Source organism: Entelurus aequoreus, linkage group LG13, assembly GCF_033978785.1.
Source record: "Entelurus aequoreus isolate RoL-2023_Sb linkage group LG13, RoL_Eaeq_v1.1, whole genome shotgun sequence".
Classification (NCBI taxonomy): Eukaryota; Metazoa; Chordata; class Actinopteri; order Syngnathiformes; family Syngnathidae; genus Entelurus; species Entelurus aequoreus.
This window is the reverse complement of record NC_084743.1, coordinates 9397676-9418236: the sequence shown is the minus strand read 5'-3', so window position 1 is coordinate 9418236 and position 20561 is coordinate 9397676. Positions and strand designations below refer to the sequence as shown.

At 38.9% G+C, this 20561-nt stretch overlaps 1 protein-coding gene across 1 annotated transcript; it reads right to left on the bottom strand.

Annotated features, from left to right (window-relative positions):
- Positions 1 to 2004: 2004 nt before the first annotated feature.
- LOC133663153 (LON peptidase N-terminal domain and RING finger protein 2-like) lies at positions 2005 to 20253 on the bottom strand. The gene is made up of 12 exons (XM_062067404.1): positions 18511 to 20253; positions 11442 to 11560; positions 10037 to 10159; positions 9801 to 9950; positions 9216 to 9432; positions 7327 to 7408; positions 7137 to 7251; positions 6942 to 7063; positions 6687 to 6873; positions 4265 to 4399; positions 4054 to 4203; positions 2005 to 2952 (listed from the first exon to the last, which is right to left on the bottom strand). The coding sequence occupies exons 1-12, from the start codon at positions 19202 to 19204 to the stop codon at positions 2794 to 2796; spliced, it is 2253 nt and encodes a 750-aa protein (XP_061923388.1). The 5' UTR covers positions 19205 to 20253; the 3' UTR covers positions 2005 to 2793.
- Positions 20254 to 20561: the final 308 nt, after the last annotated feature.

Below are 20561 nucleotides of genomic sequence, written 5' to 3'. Positions count from 1 at the left end.
AATGAATGTATTCCATTTTGAGGTTGTAACGGAAGAAAATGTGGGGGAAAAAAAAGGTACTCAAATACTTTGAGGATGCACTAAGTATCGGTATCCGTATCGGATCGATACCAACATTTGCGGAGTCGGCCACAATTTGACTTCATTGCCAACACTGCCCCCCTGTGGCCACAAGGCGCAGGTGTGCTGAGGGATTTGAAAGTTGTGACGTCACAATCACTTCAATCAGGATGTCAATACTTTAGTTGACATTAGGGATGTCCAATAATATCGGAATATCGGAAATTATCGGTATCGGTTTTTTTATTATCTGTATCGGGGTTTTTTTATTTTTATTTTTTATTTTTTTTATTAAATCAACATAAAAACACAAGATACACTTACACTTAGTGCACCAACCCAAAAAACCTCCCTCCCCCCATTTCTTTCTGTTATCAATATTGTGCTTCCTACATTATATATCAATATATATCAATACAGTCTGCAAGGGATACAGTCCGTAAGCACACATGATTGTGCGTGCTGCTGCTCCACTAATAGTACTAACCTTTAACAGTTAATTTTACAAATTTTCATTAATTACTAGTTTCTATGCAACTGTTTTTATATTGTTTTACTTTCTTTTTTATTCAAGAATGCTCCGTTGTTTCTAAAATATAAATATTTTATTATTTTTTTTAAAAAAGTACCTTATCTTCACCATACCTGGTTGTCCAAATTAGGCATAATAATGTGTTAATTCCACGACTGCATATATCGGTTGATATCGGTATCGGTTGATATCGGTATCAGTAATTAAAGAGTTGGACAATATCGGAATATCGGATATCGGCAAAAAGCCATTATCGGACATCCCTAGTTGACATATGTAATAAATATGCAAATATTTCTGAAAAGACTTTGTCACTACGAGGTATTGTGTGGAGAATTATGAGGACAAAAATGAATGTATTCCATTTTAAGGTTGTAACAGAAGAAAATGTGGGAAAAAAAGGTGCTGCGAATACTTTTGAGGATGCACTAAGTATCGGTATTGGATCGATACCAACATTTGCGGAGTCGGCCTCAATTTGACTTCATTGCCTGCTGACATTCCTTGTCCGCTTTTCGAAAATAGCTAGCTAGGCTATAGACTATATAGTATATACCGCATGTTATTTTTGTACAACAACAACTTCAGCTGTCGAACGTTATAAGGTACAAATTCAACAAGTACAACATTAGCACGGACGGTATAGCCAAGTTGTGGTTAAGAAGGTGGATTTTTGTTCCTTATATTTACCAGAAACGAAGTGATCCGAACACACGACCCGGGACTTTGGGGGACTCCAGTGAGAACCGTCCTCGTTTTCCCGGTGTAAAGCTGCGAGCCATTTGTCTCGTCTCTGTGGGCTTTTATCACGCTTTGGCAGAACAAAATACAACCTTTGTTTTCCCTGTTTCCAGTTGTGGTTAGCACAACCAAAAACAACACCGTTTTTCGGCATTTTGGAGGCAGAATGACGGGTTTAACCAGCGTAGGTCGACAGGTTAAAGAGTAATGGCGACGGTTTGTTTTCAACGCCAGTCTGGTTGCTATGGCTCGAAGAACCCGTATGTAGCTCAGTTGCCCGGATGTCGGCCCTCACCCATACTTTATGTAATAAATTTGCAAAGATTTCTGAAAAAAAAATCTCCATAACAGGGTATTGTGTGTAGAATTTTGAGGACAAAAATTAGAATGTATTCCATTTTAAGGTTGTAACAGAAGAAAATGTGGAAAAATCGTGCTGCGAATACTTTGAGGATGCACCAAGTATCAGTATCCGTATTGGATCGATACCAACATTTGCGGTGTCCGGCACAATATGACTTAATTGCCAACACCTGTGGCCACAAGGCGCAGGTAGGATGATTTAAAAGTTGTGACGTCATAATCTCTGCCTGCTTTTTAAAGGAAAGCAAAGTGTGATTTTGTTGTTGCGAAGGAAGGAAATGGAGTTGAAGTTGATTAAAGATGGAGACTTTGATGATTGCATTTTCTTTATTGGCGATAAAAAAGGTCGTGGAAGGAGCGGAGGGACGACTAGAGTCCATGTTGGATGTCAGGGAAGTCTCCATTTGAAATGTTTCCAAGTTCCACTTCCTTGGTCCAAGTTGTTGACAAAGAAAAAGAAAGCTGCTACAAGAGCAGTCAGGGTAGTAGCCAGGGTAGTAGCCAGGGTGCACACCAACAATCCAGAGGGACAAGCGGTAGAAAATGGATGGATTGATTTTTAACAAAATACAATTTTAAGAATGTTTTTTTTTTTGTTGCCTGAATTTTGTGTTTGTTGAAAGAGAATCCATTTTTAAAAAGACGTTTTGAGTCCAACTTTGCAAGCAGAAGCAACTTTTACAACCTTCTGATTATTGTAGCAAATAATACTTTGCACAATACTTCAATTAAACTATTTGGCTTAAAAAAAAAAAGAGACAAATATCCTTAATTATATATAATCAACTTTAAAAGATGTTTAGCAAAAATAAACAATAAAAAATATATATATATATACACACACTTTTGTTGACGTCTTTTTAAAAATAGATGTTTTCCATGTGAGCAGAAGAAAGTTCTAGAAGTAATATTGAGGAAGGAAGCATGGCGGCTGCAGGTGAAGAAGATGATGGTGTTGAGGAAGAGCAGGTGAGAAGGATGCTAGGAGGTGGTCAGTCAGTCATGTGACCACAGGTGTCATGTGACCATGTATGGTCATGTGTGCAGGAAGCAGGTGAAGAAGAAGTCAGTCCATTGATGTGAGGTCATCATCATCATCATCGTGGCCTCTTGCGTGTGACGAAGATGAGGACCTTGCGGATGGCGAGCAGACGACCCTTCAGACTGCTCATGGACAAGATGGTGAGCTGGGCCCGGTTCTCCAGGGGGAGGACAGCCAGCAGCCACCAGCACCAGGCTGGTCCACTTGGACTGGCCTGTAGGACCCATCACAACTTATTATTATTATATAAATATTACACTTGGACTGGCCTGTAGGACCCATCACAACTTATTATTATTATATGGAATATTACACTTGGACTGGCCTGTAGGACCCATCAGAACTTATTATTATTATTATATGAAATATTACACTTGGACTGGCCTGTAGGACCCATCACAACTTATTATTATTATATGGAATATTACACTTGGACTGGCCTGTAGGACCCATCAGAACTTATTATTATTATATGAAATATTACACTTGGACTGGCCTGTAGGACCCATCAGAACTTATTATTATTATATGAAATATTACACTTGGACTGGCCTGTAGGACCCATCAGAACTTATTATTATTATATGAAATATTACACTTGGACTGGCCTGTAGGACCCATCAGAACTTATTATTATTATATGAAATATTACACTTGGACTGGCCTGTAGGACCCATCAGAACTTATTATTATTATATGAAATATTACACTTGGACTGGCCTGTAGGACCCATCACAACTTATTATTATTATATGAAATATTACACTTGGACTGGCCTGTAGGACCCATCAGAACTTATTATTATTATATGAAATATTACACTTGGACTGGCCTGTAGGACCCATCACAACTTATTATTATTATATGAAATATTACACTTGGACTGGCCTGTAGGACCCATCAGAACTTATTATTATTATATGAAATATTACACTTGGACTGGCCTGTAGGACCCATCACAACTTATTATTATTATATGAAATATTACACTTGGACTGGCCTGTAGGACCCATCACAACTTATTATTATTATATGAAATATTACACTTGGACTGGCCTGTAGGACCCATCACAACTTATTATTATTATATGAAATATTACACTTGGACTGGCCTGTAGGACCCATCACAACTTATTATTATATAAATATTACACTTGGACTGGCCTGTAGGACCCATCAGAACTTATTATTATTATATGAAATATTACACTTGGACTGACCTGTAGGACCCATCAGAACTTATATGAAATATTACACTTGGACAGAACTTAATTGCAGCCTGCTAGCTCCAGCTGTTTTCTAAGACTTTTCTCACCTGGGGGTTTGGGTCTTTCCCAGGCAGGTGTCCAAAGTGGCTGAGAATCTGACTCTTCATGTTGTCTTTGAGCGAGGTGACCCAGTTGTTGGCCTGCTCGTACACGGCGTCATGCAGCTTCAGCAGCTCACTAAGCTCCTCCCCCTCCACCTGGACACAAGCAGGTGTGTGAAATAAGAGGCCCGCACCCACAGGGGATTTCTTCACGCACCTTTTTGTCCTCCAGGTATTCGATCTTGGCCGTGTGGTAGCCGTCCCTTTGGCCGTGACTTAAGACTTTGAAGCGAGACACGCCCACAGTCTCCACCACCGAGCGGCCGTCAGGGAAGAACTTGACGTCCTGCACCTGCAGGGAGGAGATGGACCAATCACACGCTGGACACTTCCTTTAAATCACGCCTCTTTTTGGATCACTTCTTTGGTCTGCTCTTCTTTTGTCACTTTCACAAATGATGCATTTAATTAACAAACTAACAATGAAATATGATTTACTTTTTTTAATCAATTTGTTTTACTTTAATTTTTTTCATTTGTCACTTTCACAAATGTTATATTTGAGAAACTAACAAAATATATTTTTTCTTAAAATAAGAAAGTACAAATATTTTAATTATTTATTTTACACTGTTTTTATTGTTATTTTTTGCATTTATACTTTTGAAAGAATATTTTTTGTATTGAATTTTCTCAATAAATATATATTTTTTAATTTTTGTCACTTTCACACTTCTATAGTTGGGAAATCAACAAAATACATGAAACCTAATTTCCTAAAATTAAAAATGCATTTCTATTACTTTTTTCTTTTCATCACTTTCACTGTGATAAAAACGCTATATTTGGGACACTAACTAAATATATGAAAACTATTACTTCTTTAAATGTATTTTCTAAGTTCCAATAATTTGTATATTACTTTTTATTTTTATTTTTAAGCATTTGCTAAGCTCATTTTGTCACTTTCATAAATGCTAATTGTAAAAAAAAAGATATATATATTTTTTGTACTTTATTTTTTTTGTTTAAAGTGAGAAAACTGTCACTTTCACAAATGTTTTATTTGAGAAACTAACAAATGACAATTTTTTCCTTAAAATTAAAAATACCTGTATTTATATATTTTTTATTGTTTTTATTATTTTTTGGCATTTACAATTTAATTGTATTGTTTTTCCCATAAAAATGTGTTTTAATGTTAACGTTCTTTTTGTCACTTTTACAAAGGTTATATTTAAAAAACTAACACAATATATAAAATTTTTTTTTCTTAAAATACAAAAAAAATAGTAAAAAATAAAAATGATATATATATAAATAAATCTTTTTTCTTAAAATAAAATAAAAAATACTAAATAAGAAATTATATATATATATATATATTATTATTTATTATTTTTTTGCATTAAATTTTTTATTTTTTTTAAATATATTTTGTTAGTTTTTTAACTGATTATTTGTTTAGCGTTACGATGCCGTTCATGTCCTTTTCACAAATGTTATATTTGGGAAACTAACAAAATATATGACAACTTTTTCCTTAAAATCTTTATTACTTGTATTTATATATTTTATACTATTTCTGATCATTATTTGTTTGCATTTATAATTTTAAATATATTTTTTGTACTGTTTTTTTTCCATATACCGTAATTTCCGGACTATAAGCCGCACCTGACTATAAGCCGCACCAGCTAAATTTAGGGGAAAATACAGATTGCCCCATATATAAGCCGCACCCGACTATAAGCCGCAGGGTTTTGATGTGTAATTACTGTAGTATATAGGGGTTCCTGCTACCACGGAGGGGATTGTCGGGACAGAGATGACTGTTTGGGAACGCAAAGCGTCCCATTTATAAACAATAAATCTTTCAATCATTCAATCAAACTTTCACATCTTTGACATGGCGAACAGCATTCGTGCAGAGTACAAATAATACAACGGTGCAAAGTAATACAAAGTGCTCGCCTGTACGTTATCAAAATAACCAGCCTACCGGTATATGAAAAGTCAGTCTTTAATCATTGTGTCATCGTCTTCCTCCTGCGTACTAAAACCACCGAAATCCTCTTCGTCGGTGTCGGAGAAGAACAGGCCGTAAATAAGCCGCACCCTTGTATAAGCCGCAGGGACCAGAACGAGGGGAAAAAGTAGCGGCTTATAGTCCGGAAATTACGGTATATATTTTTTAACCTTAGCGTACTTTGTCACTTTCACAAAGGTAATGACAAACAAAATATATTAAAATATTTTCTCTTCAAATACAAAAAAAATATGTATATTGCGGTTTGATTTTTATTTGTTTAGCGTTACGATGCTCTTTAGGTTTTTTTCATAAATAAATTGAAATTACTTGTATTTATATATTTTATACTATTTTTTTATCATTACTTTTTGCATTTATAATTAAAAATATATATTTTTTGTACTGCTTTTTCTCTCCATATTTTTTTATTTTTTTTTAAACATTAGTGTTCTTTTTGTCACTTTCAAATGTTATATTTGAAAAACTAACAAAATATATTAAAATATTTTTTCTTCAAATACAAAAAAAATATTTATATTACTGTTTAATTTGTATTTGATTAGCGTTCCGGTGCTCTTGATGTCACTTGGGAAAGTAATGATGTCACCTGCAGCATGCAGCCGTAGTCGGCGAAGCCCTTGAGCTGGTCGGCGATGCACATGCCAAACTGCTTGGTGCCCGTCTCCATGGAGCGGCGGATCATGAGGCGGTAGCGGGGCTCGAAGACGTGCAGCGGGCAGGGGATTGTGGGGAAGGCCATGGTGCACACAAAGATGGGCACTTCCTGCATCAGGCTGCGGGACAAAGAAGATGAGCAACATGGAACAAACAGTGACAGCCGTGACGTCAGTGGAAGACTGACTTGGAGAGCTCCTTCATCTCCTCCTCGTGGATGGTCTTCCTCTCGGCCAGCTCCTTGCTGAGGTAGCGCAGCAGCACCTCCTCCATCAGCAGCGTCTTGTTGTATCCTCGGGTTGCCAGACACTAGCCGGGACAAGATGGTGAGCTCAGAGTTCAGCAGAAGCTAAAAATGTTGTGTGAGGAGGAGAAGACTCACCTCAGATAGGTTCTCCTTGCACAGAGGACAGTTGGGGGTGTGGTCCTGGCAGCGCTGCAGACACTTCAGGCAGAAGGTGTGTCCGCAGGGAGTGGCCACCGGCTCGTAGAACAACCTGGAGGAGCAAAAAGGAGGTGGTTGGCGACACGGCAACAATCTTCACAATGGCAGCTGGCAGACAGACAATCACCTCATGCAAAGAGAACACTCCATGTCACCGCTGTCCAACAGCTCCAGTGGAACACTCACACTTCCTGCTGACGTCCGCTCCGCTGTGGGACATAAACATACACCTCTTATGTCCTGAAACATTCTCCTCGGCCATCTAGTGGCTTCTCTGTTAACCTTGCTCTTTGGAAAACTGACAAAATGCATGAAATCTGTCACTGTCACACCCACACATATATACACATTAGGGGTGTAACGGTACGTGTATTTGTATTGAACCGATTCGGTACGGGGGTTCCGTTTCGGTTCGGAGGTGTAACGAACGGGTTTCCACACGAACATATGAAGTAGCGTAACGCACGTTGTGTAAACAATGCACACCGAGGCACAACACACGGCATGCTAGCAGCTAACGGGCTAGGATAGACTGACCATACGTCCTCTTTTGCGGAGCTGTCAGGGCCGAGTTTCTTAAATGCCTCAAATGTCCGGCATTTTGAGTTAGGGTTGCGTGTATTTTCAATGTACGTTCAGGGTTAAGAAGGGGTTAAAAACAAAACAAACAGCAGCATTGGTGAGGGAGGGGCAGAGACAGAGAGAGAGAGAGAGAGAGTTATGATGATAAACGTGCATGCGTCGCCAGGCTCTGCTTTTTATCCATAGATTTATCACATTTAATTTTTTTATTATCTATAGCAGGGGTGTCAAAAGTGTGCCCTAGAGGCCATTTGCGGCCCACAGCTAATGTTTTAAAGGCCCACGGCACATTCTAAAAATACTATTCAAATAAACAAAAACATAACAAAAGTGAAATAAAAAAGCTTAAAGGTTAAATGTCATTTAGAAAAAGTTGCAATGTTGACTAATAAAACAAAGCTGTTTTTTTTCTCTCTTTCAAACTGTCATTGCTCTAAACATAATATTGAATCAAAATCAATGTTATTATGAATTATTGACCTATCCAAGGTTCCCATTACTTCACATCAAATATTACACTAAGAAAAATATTTTTTGGTGGAAGATTTTGCAAATTTGGTAAATAACCCAAAAATGTATATTTTGTTGTTTTCTTACTGTACTGAAAATGAACCGAACCGTGACCTCTAAACCGAGGTACGTACCGAACCCAAATGTTTGTGTACCGTTACACCCCTAATATATATATACACTAGGGCTGCAACTAACGATTAATTTCATAATCGATTAATCTGTCGATTATTACTTCGATTAATCTATTAATAATCGGATAAAAGAGACAAACTACATTTGTATCCTTTCCAGTATTTTATTGAAAAAAAACAGCATACTGGCACCATACTTATTTTGATTATTGTTTCTCAGCTGTTTGTACATGTTGCAGTTTATAAATAAAGGTTTATTTAAAAAAAAAAAAAAAAGTTTAAAAGCTTCTGCGCATGCGCATAGCATAGATCCAACAAATCGATGACTAAATTAATCGGCAACTATTTTTATAATCGATTTTAATCGATTTAATCCATTAGTTGTTGCAGCCCTAATATATACATACATATATATATATACACACACACATATATACATACATATACATACACGTACATATATACATACACACACACACACATATATACATACATATATATACACGTACATATATACATACACACACACATATATACATACATATATATACACGTACACACACACACACACACACACACACACACACACACACACACACACATACATACATACATATACATACATACATACATACAGCTTTTTGTATGTACACACACTCGCACACATATATATATACACACGCATGCACACCTTTTTGTACCGTTTTAAAAATATATATATATATTTTTGACTTCTTTTTAGCACTAGCTACGCCGTTTTTGTCACGTCCGCAAAATGCATGAAACCTACCAGATTTGAGCAGCTTGGCGGGAGGGTGCGAGGCTGCGTCCTCACTTTGCTTCCTCTTCAGACCACTAGGGGGCGCTGCTACGGAGGCCAGGACGGCAGCCAGACTCTTACTGTCCTCTGCGGCCGGACCACAGTCGGACGTCTCAGCAGGGACCAGAGAGAGTCTGGAGGACGGCTGGTCCTCAGAGGAGCTTGTAGTCCCGCACAAGTCAGAGTCCTGGACACATGTAAGATCATGTCATCATCATAACAGTTGTTTGACATGGGCTCAAAGTTAGACGAGGCCTAAGCGATCACAATTATGTGGATGGATATTAAAATCACTTGAAATATGATTTGAAACAACAACAAATAATAATAATAAAAACAATACAATTGTGTTCACATTGAGACTTATTTGACCAGCTTGTTGTGTGATGTATAAAATGAAACATCCTCACATGTATTGGTGCAACACATCTTTGGACCAGTATCTTAAGTCAAAGCATAATAAAGCTATACAATAGGAGCTTTAAGGTAAGTCTGTATTGTGTGGCCTTCTTGTGAAGTGGGGAGGAAGTGTGCTGCTGCTGTGAGAGGACTCACCTGTGAGGATGAAGGCTGTGTGAGCGGGCTGAGCGACCTCAGCAGGGCGGGCGGCTTGATGAGGCGTGTGGCCGTGCCGCCCTGCAGAGGGTGCGGCGGCGTGGGCACGTCTCGGTTCTCGAACACGGAGGAGAAGAGCTGGCCGAGGACCTGCGCGGTTAAAACAAACAAAAGAAAGCGGCGAGGTGAGCGTGAAGCCGGCAGAGGATGCGGACACAGGATGGAGCTGCTCTTACCTTCTGAGCCTCCAGCTTGACTTTGGTCCAGTTGGGCTTGAGCGCCACACACAGGAAGTACTCCTGCAAGGCCTCGTCGTTGCGACCCGCTCGGCTCAGCGTGGTGGCCTTCAGGTAGTGAGCCTGGAGGAAGAGGAGCACACTCGTCATCACTGCTCCTTTGCATGTTGGGACAAGACCAGGCATCTTCTCATTTGTTACCTTCTTGTATTTATATAGCGCTTTTCTCCAGAGACTCAAAGCACTTTAACACGGATTTTAAAAGGAAAGAACGTTTTGCGTATCAACATAAAACTGTAAACTATGTGGTATCAAACGTAAACATTACAAGAATTTTTGCCCCATTCACGATTCTTGGGGTGACAATTCGATTCAGAATCGATTCTCACAATTGTACTTAATTGTTTATATTATATAATACTTTATATTATATTCAAAATTAAATATTTATTTTTATTATAAACTATATATTTAGTATATATAATATATGGATGTTTTTAAAATTATATAATCGAAATATAATATATAATCATTACTACAAATACTAATATTTATTTCAAATTATTGATAATTAAAATAAAACAATTATTGATATTAAAATTAAAATGTAAAAATTTGGTATTTTGTGGTGCATCAAACGTAAACATTTACCCCCTAACTCACGATTCTTGGGGTGACAATTTGATTCAGAATCGATTCAAACCGATTCTCACAATTGTACTTGTTTATATTATATTTAAAAGTAAATATTTATTTAAATTATAAACTATATATTTTATATTTAGTATATGTGATAGATGTTTTTTTTTAAATTATATAATCGACATATATATACATATATAATCATTACTACAAATAATATATATTTCTAATTATCGATAGTTAAAATAATAAATAAATAAATTATTGACATTAAAATAAAAATATAATAATTTGGTATTTTGTGGTGCATCAAAACGTAAACATTTTCCCCATTGATTTTTGAAAACCATGAACTGATTTAGAATAAATAAATAAAAATGGCAATTTGGAGCACCCTTACTAACGACCACATTCAAGATTGCAAGTTAAAAAGCTGACTATTCCCCCAAGTCCAACCCATATTTACACATTCTCTGCCTGGTTTAAATGCTAACTTAAAGTTGTTTGATGGCGCTATTTGCATAGGAAAGTGCTGCAGCTATGAATCCAGCAGAGGGCGCTGCCTTTGACAAGATGCCATGTGCGACTGTACAAAACTGTATGCACAAAACTGTTTCTTTATGTGTAAAAGTGCATTTAAAATGATTTACAGTAGCATTTTAAGCCAAGCGCAGGGTCTCGGAACATAAGCCCCACTAATAGAAGGGATTTACTGTCTTTAAAACCCTAAGAAAAGGAGTTGATGAAAGAATATTCCTCTCACCCTGGGCCAGAGAGGCTTCATCCTGCAGAGGCTGCTGGCGTCCTGCAGAGCCAGGGTGCAGCTCTCCATCTCCAGGTGCAGCTCGGCCCGCTGGCACAGCAGTCTGCCTGAGGGGGGCACTGTGCACACAGAGACAGGAAAGGAGCGGGGTCAGGTCGGACAGAAGTAGGCCACGCGGCGTCATGAGGTGACATGCGCCATGGAGTCACGCGGTGGTGGGAGCGGCGAGTGAGGCCACGCGCGCAACATGATCGACACGATGGTATCTGCAGGGAGGCCTTTTATTCCAGCCGCCACTTGCACCGAGCATGTTCCAGTCCAACGGGCTTGTGGTCTGCCACGCGCTGGTATAAACCAATCATTTCATCTGTTCCAGGGTCAAACTGCAGCCACTGATAAGTGAACTGTATACCACCATTTAAAGTACCACGGTACTAATACATTTTTTTTTACCATACTGCCTTTGAAAGACGGCAGTACTTTTTTTTTTCATGGACATGATGGCACGTTGTAATATAAGCCAAGTCGCATGTAATCTATGTATTTATATCTGCACCTTATTGCTCTTTTATCCTGCACTACAACCAGCTAATGCAACGTTCTTATCTGTACTGTAAAGTTCACATTTGAATGACAATAAAAGGAAGTCTAGGTCTAATGTGAGCCAACACACTCACAGAGCAGCGTGTAGACAGAAGAGGGGAAATGGACGTATTCTGGCTTCAAAACTGACAAAAAAAGGTGAAGCTATAAACACTGAAGCGCCACAAAACATAGCTGGCTAGCGACTAACGTCCGTCCACAGTGTTTGAGCTGCTTCCAAATCACTAATCCTCGCCACCATGGCGACAAATACACTATGTTTCTTACACGTGTCATCCCTGCCGGACCAGGAATAGATGAACATGTTTCACTACAGGATACAATAGCTAACCGCTAGCAGCAAGCTAGCGCTCCTCAATGCAAACAAATGAAGTCAGGAAATATTTCCATAAATATGACCAATGTATTTACTTGGTATCTGACCCATACCCAAATGTGGAGTATCACAAAAACGTATGTTTATCAAAGAAGAGAATAAGTTATTATTACATTTTAACAGAAGTGTAGATGGAACATGTTAAAACAGGAAGTAAGCAGATATTAACAGGAAATGAACAAGTTAATTAATAATGTTGATAAAATAATAAAATGAGATATGACAATATGTCAGCAGACTAATTAGAAGTCTGTTTGTTGACTTACTACTATAATACAAATTGTCTAGTATGTCCACTATTTTTTATTTAAGGACTAAAAATTGTCCTTTGATTGCTATAAGAAACATGTTCAATGTATCATAAGATTTTATATTCAACTAAAGCTAATAAGGACATTTTATTTTGAAAAGTACCAAAATATTGGTACGGGACAACCATAGTTGATGACCACTCTAAGCAGTCTAAAAGATCATGTGAGCATCTTTAGAGGTTTCCCAGTATGTGTCCGGGTGAAAAAAAAAATTGGTTTTCGAATGAATTGCAATTCTTAATCGATTAAAAAAAATAAAACTTCCATCCATTTTCTACCGCTTGTCCCTCTCGGGGTCACGGGGGGTGCTGGAGAAAATACACATATATATATATATATATATATATATATATATATTAGGGCTGCAACTAACAACTAATTTGATAATCGATTAATCTGTCGATTATTACTACGATTAATCGATTAATAATCGGATAAAAGAGACAACTACATTTCTATCCTTTCTACTATTTTATTGAAAAAAGACAGCATACTGGCACCATACTTATTTTGATTATTGTTTCTCAGCTGCTTGTAAATGTTGCAGTTTATAAATAAATGTTTATAAAAAAATAAAATAAAATAAAAAGTAGCCTCTGCGCATAGCATAGATCCAACGAATCAATGATTAAATTAATTGCCAACTATTTTTAATCGATTAGTTGTTGCAGCCCTAATATTATATATATATATATATATATATATATATATATATATATATATATATATATATATATATATATATATATATATATATATATATATATATATATATATATATATATTTTTTTTTGTGCCAAATCCTATAAATGAATATGATCACATATTCTCTTTAGAAAAGAGAAGTGTTGGATACTTTTTGCCTCATTTGACTTTATGAAATGTTTGGCTAGAATTGTATTTAACAAAACCAAGTTTCTTTAAAGTAATATATACATTTATCAGAGCTGGTATCTATTTTACGGAGGAATGACGTTAATCAGAGAACTGGCACCAAATGCTATTGAAAAGTAACGACTTGGTTGGTTTTGATTGATAATTGATTCCGAATGGAATGGTGTGATGCCCAAAGATCGACAGCCCTAATGAGCTACAATCTAATATTTGGGTCTGGCGTTTCCTTGAATGAGCGGCAGAGGCATGTGGTGTTGGTAAACAAGACACACACAGTGTCATCACACGTGGCTGCCACGTCGCAGACAGCAGACCGTGCGGGCACTTGCCGCCTGGCGAAGGAACACTGGTGTGGACAGAAGGCATGCATCAGTGTTGATCCTGGAGCTCAAATATTTGACACGGTGTCATTTGCAGGAGGGCTTTGGAAGAAATGACGAGAACCATTTTTGTAATCTAAAAACAAAACAAAAACGTGGCAAGTAAATAAATGATTTCCGGTGAGGAGGGAACATTCTAGACGAGAACAAAGCACACTCTGAACGAGCAAAGTCTGACTAATGCAGTTACATGAGACGTCATAACTTTGACCTAAATATTATCCAACACTTATGAAACTCAACATGTCAGTGTTTAGTCACGTTATGTGGCCCCTCCTCCTTACTAATATTAAATACATGTCAGTGTTTAGTCACGCTATGTGGCCCCTCCTCCTTACTAATATTAAATACATGTCAGTGTTTAGTCACGCTATGTGGCCCCTCCTCCTTACTAATATTAAATACATGTCAGTGTTTAGTCACGCTATGTGGCCCCTCCTCCTTACTAATATTAAATACATGTCAGTGTTTAGTCACGCTATGTGGCCCCTCCTCCTTACTAATATTAAATACATGTCAGTGTTTAGTCACGTTATGTGGCCCCTCCTCCTTACTAATATTAAATACATGTCAGTGTTTAGTCACGCTATGTGGCCCCTCCTCCTTACTAATATTAAATACATGTCAGTGTTTAGTCACGCTATGTGGCCCCTCCTCCTTATTAATATTAAATACATGTCAGTGTTTAGTCACGCTATGTGGCCCCTCCTCCTTACTAATATTAAATACATGTCAGTGTTTAGTCACGCTATGTGGCCCCTCCTCCTTATTAATATTAAATACATGTCAGTGTTTAGTCACGCTATGTGGCCCCTCCTCCTTATTAATATTAAATACATGTCAGTGTTTAGTCACGCTATGTGGCCCCTCCTCCTTACTAATATTAAATACATGTCAGTGTTTAGTCACGCTATGTGGCCCCTCCTCCTTACTAATATTAAATACATGTCAGTGTTTAGTCACGCTATGTGGCCCCTCCTCCTTACTAATATTAAATACATGTCAGTGTTTAGTCACGCTATGTGGCCCCTCCTCCTTACTAATATTAAATACATGTCAGTGTTTAGTCACGCTATGTGGCCCCTCCTCCTTACTAATATTAAATACATGTCAGTGTTTAGTCACGCTATGTGGCCCCTCCTCCTTATTAATATTAAATACATGTCAGTGTTTAGTCACGCTATGTGGCCCCTCCTCCTTACTAATATTAAATACATGTCAGTGTTTAGTCACGCTATGTGGCCCCTCCTCCTTACTAATATTAAATACATGTCAGTGTTTAGTCACGCTATGTGGCCCCTCCTCCTTACTAATATTAAATACATGTCAGTGTTTAGTCACGCTATGTGGCCCCTCCTCCTTACTAATATTAAATACATGTCAGTGTTTAGTCACGCTATGTGGCCCCTCCTCCTTACTAATATTAAATACATGTCAGTGTTTAGTCACGCTATGTGGCCCCTCCTCCTTACTAATATTAAATACATGTCAGTGTTTAGTCACGTTATGTGGCCCCTCCTCCTTACTAATATTAAATACATGTCAGTGTTTAGTCACATTATGTGGCCCCTCCTCCTTATTAATATTAAATACATGTCAGTGTTTAGTCACGTTATGTGGCCCCTCCTCCTTATTAATATTAAATACATTGGGTGTGAGAGCAGACTGTAGCTACCTGTATGTGTGCTTGTTTTCAGGGCTGATACCAACACCCATTATTAGTACCAGAAATTCAGGACCACAAGCCGCTTCTTCTTTCATACACTTTGAACCCTCCGGCTTATAAAACGGTGCGGGTAATTTTGGGATTTTTCTTTGCCGACGGCCATAATGCAAGAAGTTGAAAGAAAAAAAACAAACAAAAACAAGCAGATACGCTAAAAAGCTGTGTTTGTGCTATTGCTCCATTTTTTGGGACGAGTTCACTCACTGAAGTCCTTCCATTTAGTGCTTTCAACCAGAAGTAGAAGTGCGCTTCCGGCTTACAGCCGTCCAGTGTTTCTAGTCGTATGGAGTTTTTATTCATCACCCCCAGCAATGTTTGTAAGTTTTACAATACAACTAAAAACAATTCTTACTTACTAAACCATCCAATGTGTGAAATGTGTAGGAGTGTTTTCGTGCAAATTTGTACGTGCTCCTATAATATACAGTAAATCAAGCGAGTGTTTGTGTTATTAACTTATAATGGCATTCTTTTTGTGTTGTTTCACTTTTTCATAAATTCCCCGAGACGTCACCGTGGAGTTAGTATTATTAACTTATAATGGCATAATGACTTTTTATATGTACAATTTTGTATACTTAATTTTTTTATCATATTGTTTTGTGTTGTTTTGTGAATTTAAAAAGTTATTGAGTCTGTTTAGCTGATTGGAGAGCTAGCTCCCGGAGCTAGTGGGTCAATGATGATTAATGACTTCTGTTTTGTTTGATCAGCCGTTTTACTGCTGTGTTACAGACACTGTTTGGAAACAATTAAGATATGCAAAAGACATTTATAAAATATTTGTGTAAATAACTAATTTCACAACGTATATATCTGGAACTTATAGTGCAGCTAGTACATGGAAAATTAATTTTTTCTTTTAAAATGTAATGGGTGTGGCTTGTATGCCGGTGCACTCTATAGTCAGGAAAATACGGCAGTGTGCAGTTTCATGTTGTAAATGACCTAGTTTAGATACACAAAGCTACGAGAAGAGGACATTCTCTTTTAAATCTATTTACAGAGGAACATAAAGTATTCCGCCAGACTTCTAAACTTCAATGTTTGAGAATAACTGTGATACAGAGGAGGTAGTAAACAAGTGTAATGAGGGTAAACATCCAATATTTCCTATTTGTTACATGCTGTAAAAGTAATGAGTGACACGCCTTTTGTGTTACAAAACCCAAAGCTAATGCTAACAAGCCAACACTAAATCTGATGTGTTCATGTTGTCGCCATGGAATAAACACTGACATTTATTCTTTATTTTTTTTAAGATGAACTGGACCATAAGGACTACTGTGACCCTCATGAATTCATCCTTTACTGAGTGCATGACTTTGACATGTGAAGTGAATTATATTTGTGTAAGCACCCCCCAAAAGGGACAAGCGGTAGGAAATGGATGGATAGCGCTTTTCTCTAGTGACTCAAAGATAGTGACGCCGCCAAAAGCCTGACTTTTTATATGTACAATTCTGTATACTTTATTTTATTTAATCATATTGTTTTGTTTATATTTTCTTTAATTAAGCAAAAAATATATCACCTATTTTTCCACACTTATTATTCTCACCTGCACTCATCGAAGGCGGACGCTCCCCTTCCCCTCTCCCTTTAGCTCGCTTCTTTGTTTTGTCTCGTCTTAACTTGCTCGCTGCCTCTTTTTGCACTGCTCTCTGAAATCTAAACAATGTAATCGATCAACTGACCTCTCAACGAAATTGACAAGATCCCAGGTTTGGGGGGGAACCTGCCTGTCTTGGTATGGCATGCTCTTTTATTGTCATTGCACAAATACAAGGAAATTTCCGTTTTAATATTAGACAAGCAAACTGATTACTGCTTTGCACACTCTTGGCATTCTCTCGATGAGCTTTGAGAGGCAGTCACCTGAAATGGTTTTCACTTCACAGGTGTGCTTGAAGCGCATGGAAAGAATGCCAAGAGTGTGCAAAGCAGTAATCAGAGAAAAGGGTGGCTATTTTGAAGAAACTACTATATAAAACATGTTTTATATTCCATATATATGTCCAAACTTTTGGCCTGTACTCATATATTTTCTTCTATCCTCTTCTTGTGGGGCTGCCTGGCTCGCACATGCACATTCATCCTTCGCTGTTGCCATTTCTAATACAAACTACAAAAAAAAGGTAGGCGCCGAGAAGACTGTCGCAGTGGAGGCATGTAAATAACATAGCCCACAAACTGGGGCATCCTGAAAGAAAGCGACTTGAAGATGATCTGTAAAACAATCTATGCTACATTTGGACCAAAAAAAACACCATTGCATGTTATGTAGACCACGAGGAAGTAGTTTATATGTAGAAAAACATCATAATATGACTCCTATAAAGACAAAAAGTATTGTCAGCTTTGGCTTATAAGTGGCAAAGTGTATTCTATTATTAATATCAAATTGTGTACTTTTTCCTACATTTTTACTGGTTTTTTTTTGACAATTTGCTGCAGGCCACACTGCACTTTGGACATGTATGTGATAACTGATAATATACACAAAGTTGACAAAGAGTCAGCATTTTTTTTTACACAAAACATCAAATTATCCCCCGCATACTTTGAGGTTTTTTTAATATGCGGCCCTTGGAACTTTGGGTGGAAAAAAGGCTGTAGTTAGGCAACAGGACAGTGCGTCATGCAGTCATATAACAGCTGACCTCTAGGGAGCTTACTGGCGCCGCCTGCTGGTGACACCATGAACCGCCGCAGAGAAAAGTAGGTCATGTGTTCCAAACAATATGAACAGAAATGATCCACAAGTCGTGTTTCTTACCCAAATCCACGGCTTCGTCGTACTTGTGCAGGGCCCCGGCCAGGTCCCGGTTGTGCCACAGGACCTCCCCTTCCATCCACACCCTGCGGGCCCGGCTCTCGGCGGCAAACAGCTTGTCCAGCAGGCTGCTGAGGACCACGTTGAGTCTCCGGCCGTTGGGCAGCCCCTCTTTCCTGACGAGGGCCTGCTTGCAGTGCACACAGTCCGTCACCGAGTCCCCGTCCAGGCAGCGTCTGCAGAAGGTGTGTCCGCACTCCACGGTGGAGGGCTCGTGGAGGAGACGCCTGCAGAGGCCGCAGGAGAACAAATCCAAAATCTCGCCCTTGGCGCACTCTCCGTCGCCGCCGCCGTCGTCGTCCTCCTCCTCCTCCCCGTCGTTCCCGCCCAGGCCCGGCTCCTTGTCGCGGAGGCTCCGGGCGATGCTTTCCACCAGCAGCGTCAGCTCCTGCGGCCGCAGCTTGCCCAGGCCGGCCGCTGCGCAGTACGAGTCCAGCGCCTCCGAGATCCGGCCGGCGCGCGCCAGAGAGTCGGCCTTCCTCAGGCACAGGCCCCGATCCGGCTGCTGGAGGCCCGACAGCTGCGAGCTGTAGATCTCGGCCGCCAGGCTAAAGTCCCCTGCCCGGCTGGCCTCCTCCGCTACCTCCAGCATCTCCGGGCAGATCCCCGGGAATGCCGTGTGGGAGCAGACCTCCATGGTCCTCTTCAGAAGTCTCTACTCGACCTAAAAGTTCAAATAGTGTCCAGAGAAAGAAGCTCCCGGACACCTGAATATGAACCACTAATGCCCACTGGGGGCAGATTCAGATTCATTCTGGATCTATTTTGTAATACAGTTGGAGTCCGCCCCCCTGCCCTCCCTTCTCCGCCTCCTATGTCACTTATGTTTACTACTTTCTGGACGTTACACAACTACTTCAGCACAAAAACATGTGATAATTTAACTACTAAATTGAGTCTTCGATATCAATATTATTTGTTTCCTATTTTCTGATCGTTACGCAACTATTTTAGCACAGAATTGTATTTTATTATTCAACTAAATTGCGACCTCAATGTTACTTGTGTGTACTACTTGTCAACTAGTTTAGCACAGAAAAAATGTTATTAAACTAAATTTCGCCTTGGGTCGATATCAAGGTTACTTATGTTTACTACTTTCTGGACGTTATAAAACTACTTAAGCACAGGAAAAAAAGGTAATTTAACTAAATTGCACCTTGGTTCGACGTCAACATTACTTATGTTTACGACTTTCTAGCCGTTATGAATTTTAAACACGGAACAATGTTACTATTCAAATCAATTGCGTCTTCGGAGGTCAAGGTCGATATCGCACTGCCCTGAGAGCCGGTGTTAAAATCCTTCCGGTTTGAACAAAAAAAGCTGAATAATATTCACTACGCGGCAAACCGACGTTCTCAGTTAAACGGAATTAAAAAAAATTTAAGTTAGGTTATTTACACAAGCTAGCCGCCGAAGCTAGCATCCGAAGCTAACGACGAGCTGGCCGCTTTTCCGCCCTCCAAGCGACTGCCGGTGTAGTCCGCTCCATTTTTGCGGTCCCATAAGAGCGTCGTCAATAGTGTTGGGGAAAAAACAGCCGCCCGAAAAAACCCACCTATGTTGCCGCCTGCGTCGCCAACTAGTCGCTAGCTTGCGAAGGCTAACAGCTCCGTCTTGCTATGCTTCGCCCAAAGTCGGCGAGGCGCCGTCACGTGACCGGCGAGGCGCGCTCTCATTGGCCAGCGGCTCGGTCACTTATATAACGCAATGGTGTTGTTGTATAACCTCTTACACTGCAAACTATATCAACTGCAAACTATAGAAACACACACTGCAAACTATAGAAACATTCTTTGCAAGATGGATTTTTAACAAATACACAACTGGAACACCACTAAAACGTCATGGGAAAACTACCTATATATATATATATATATATATATATATAGTCATTGACATTACACAATGCCATAGTTTCATGTAATAGTTTATATAAGCAGCCTTACAAAATGCTTTCTGCAGCATGTTGCAAATATGCAAGGGGGAGG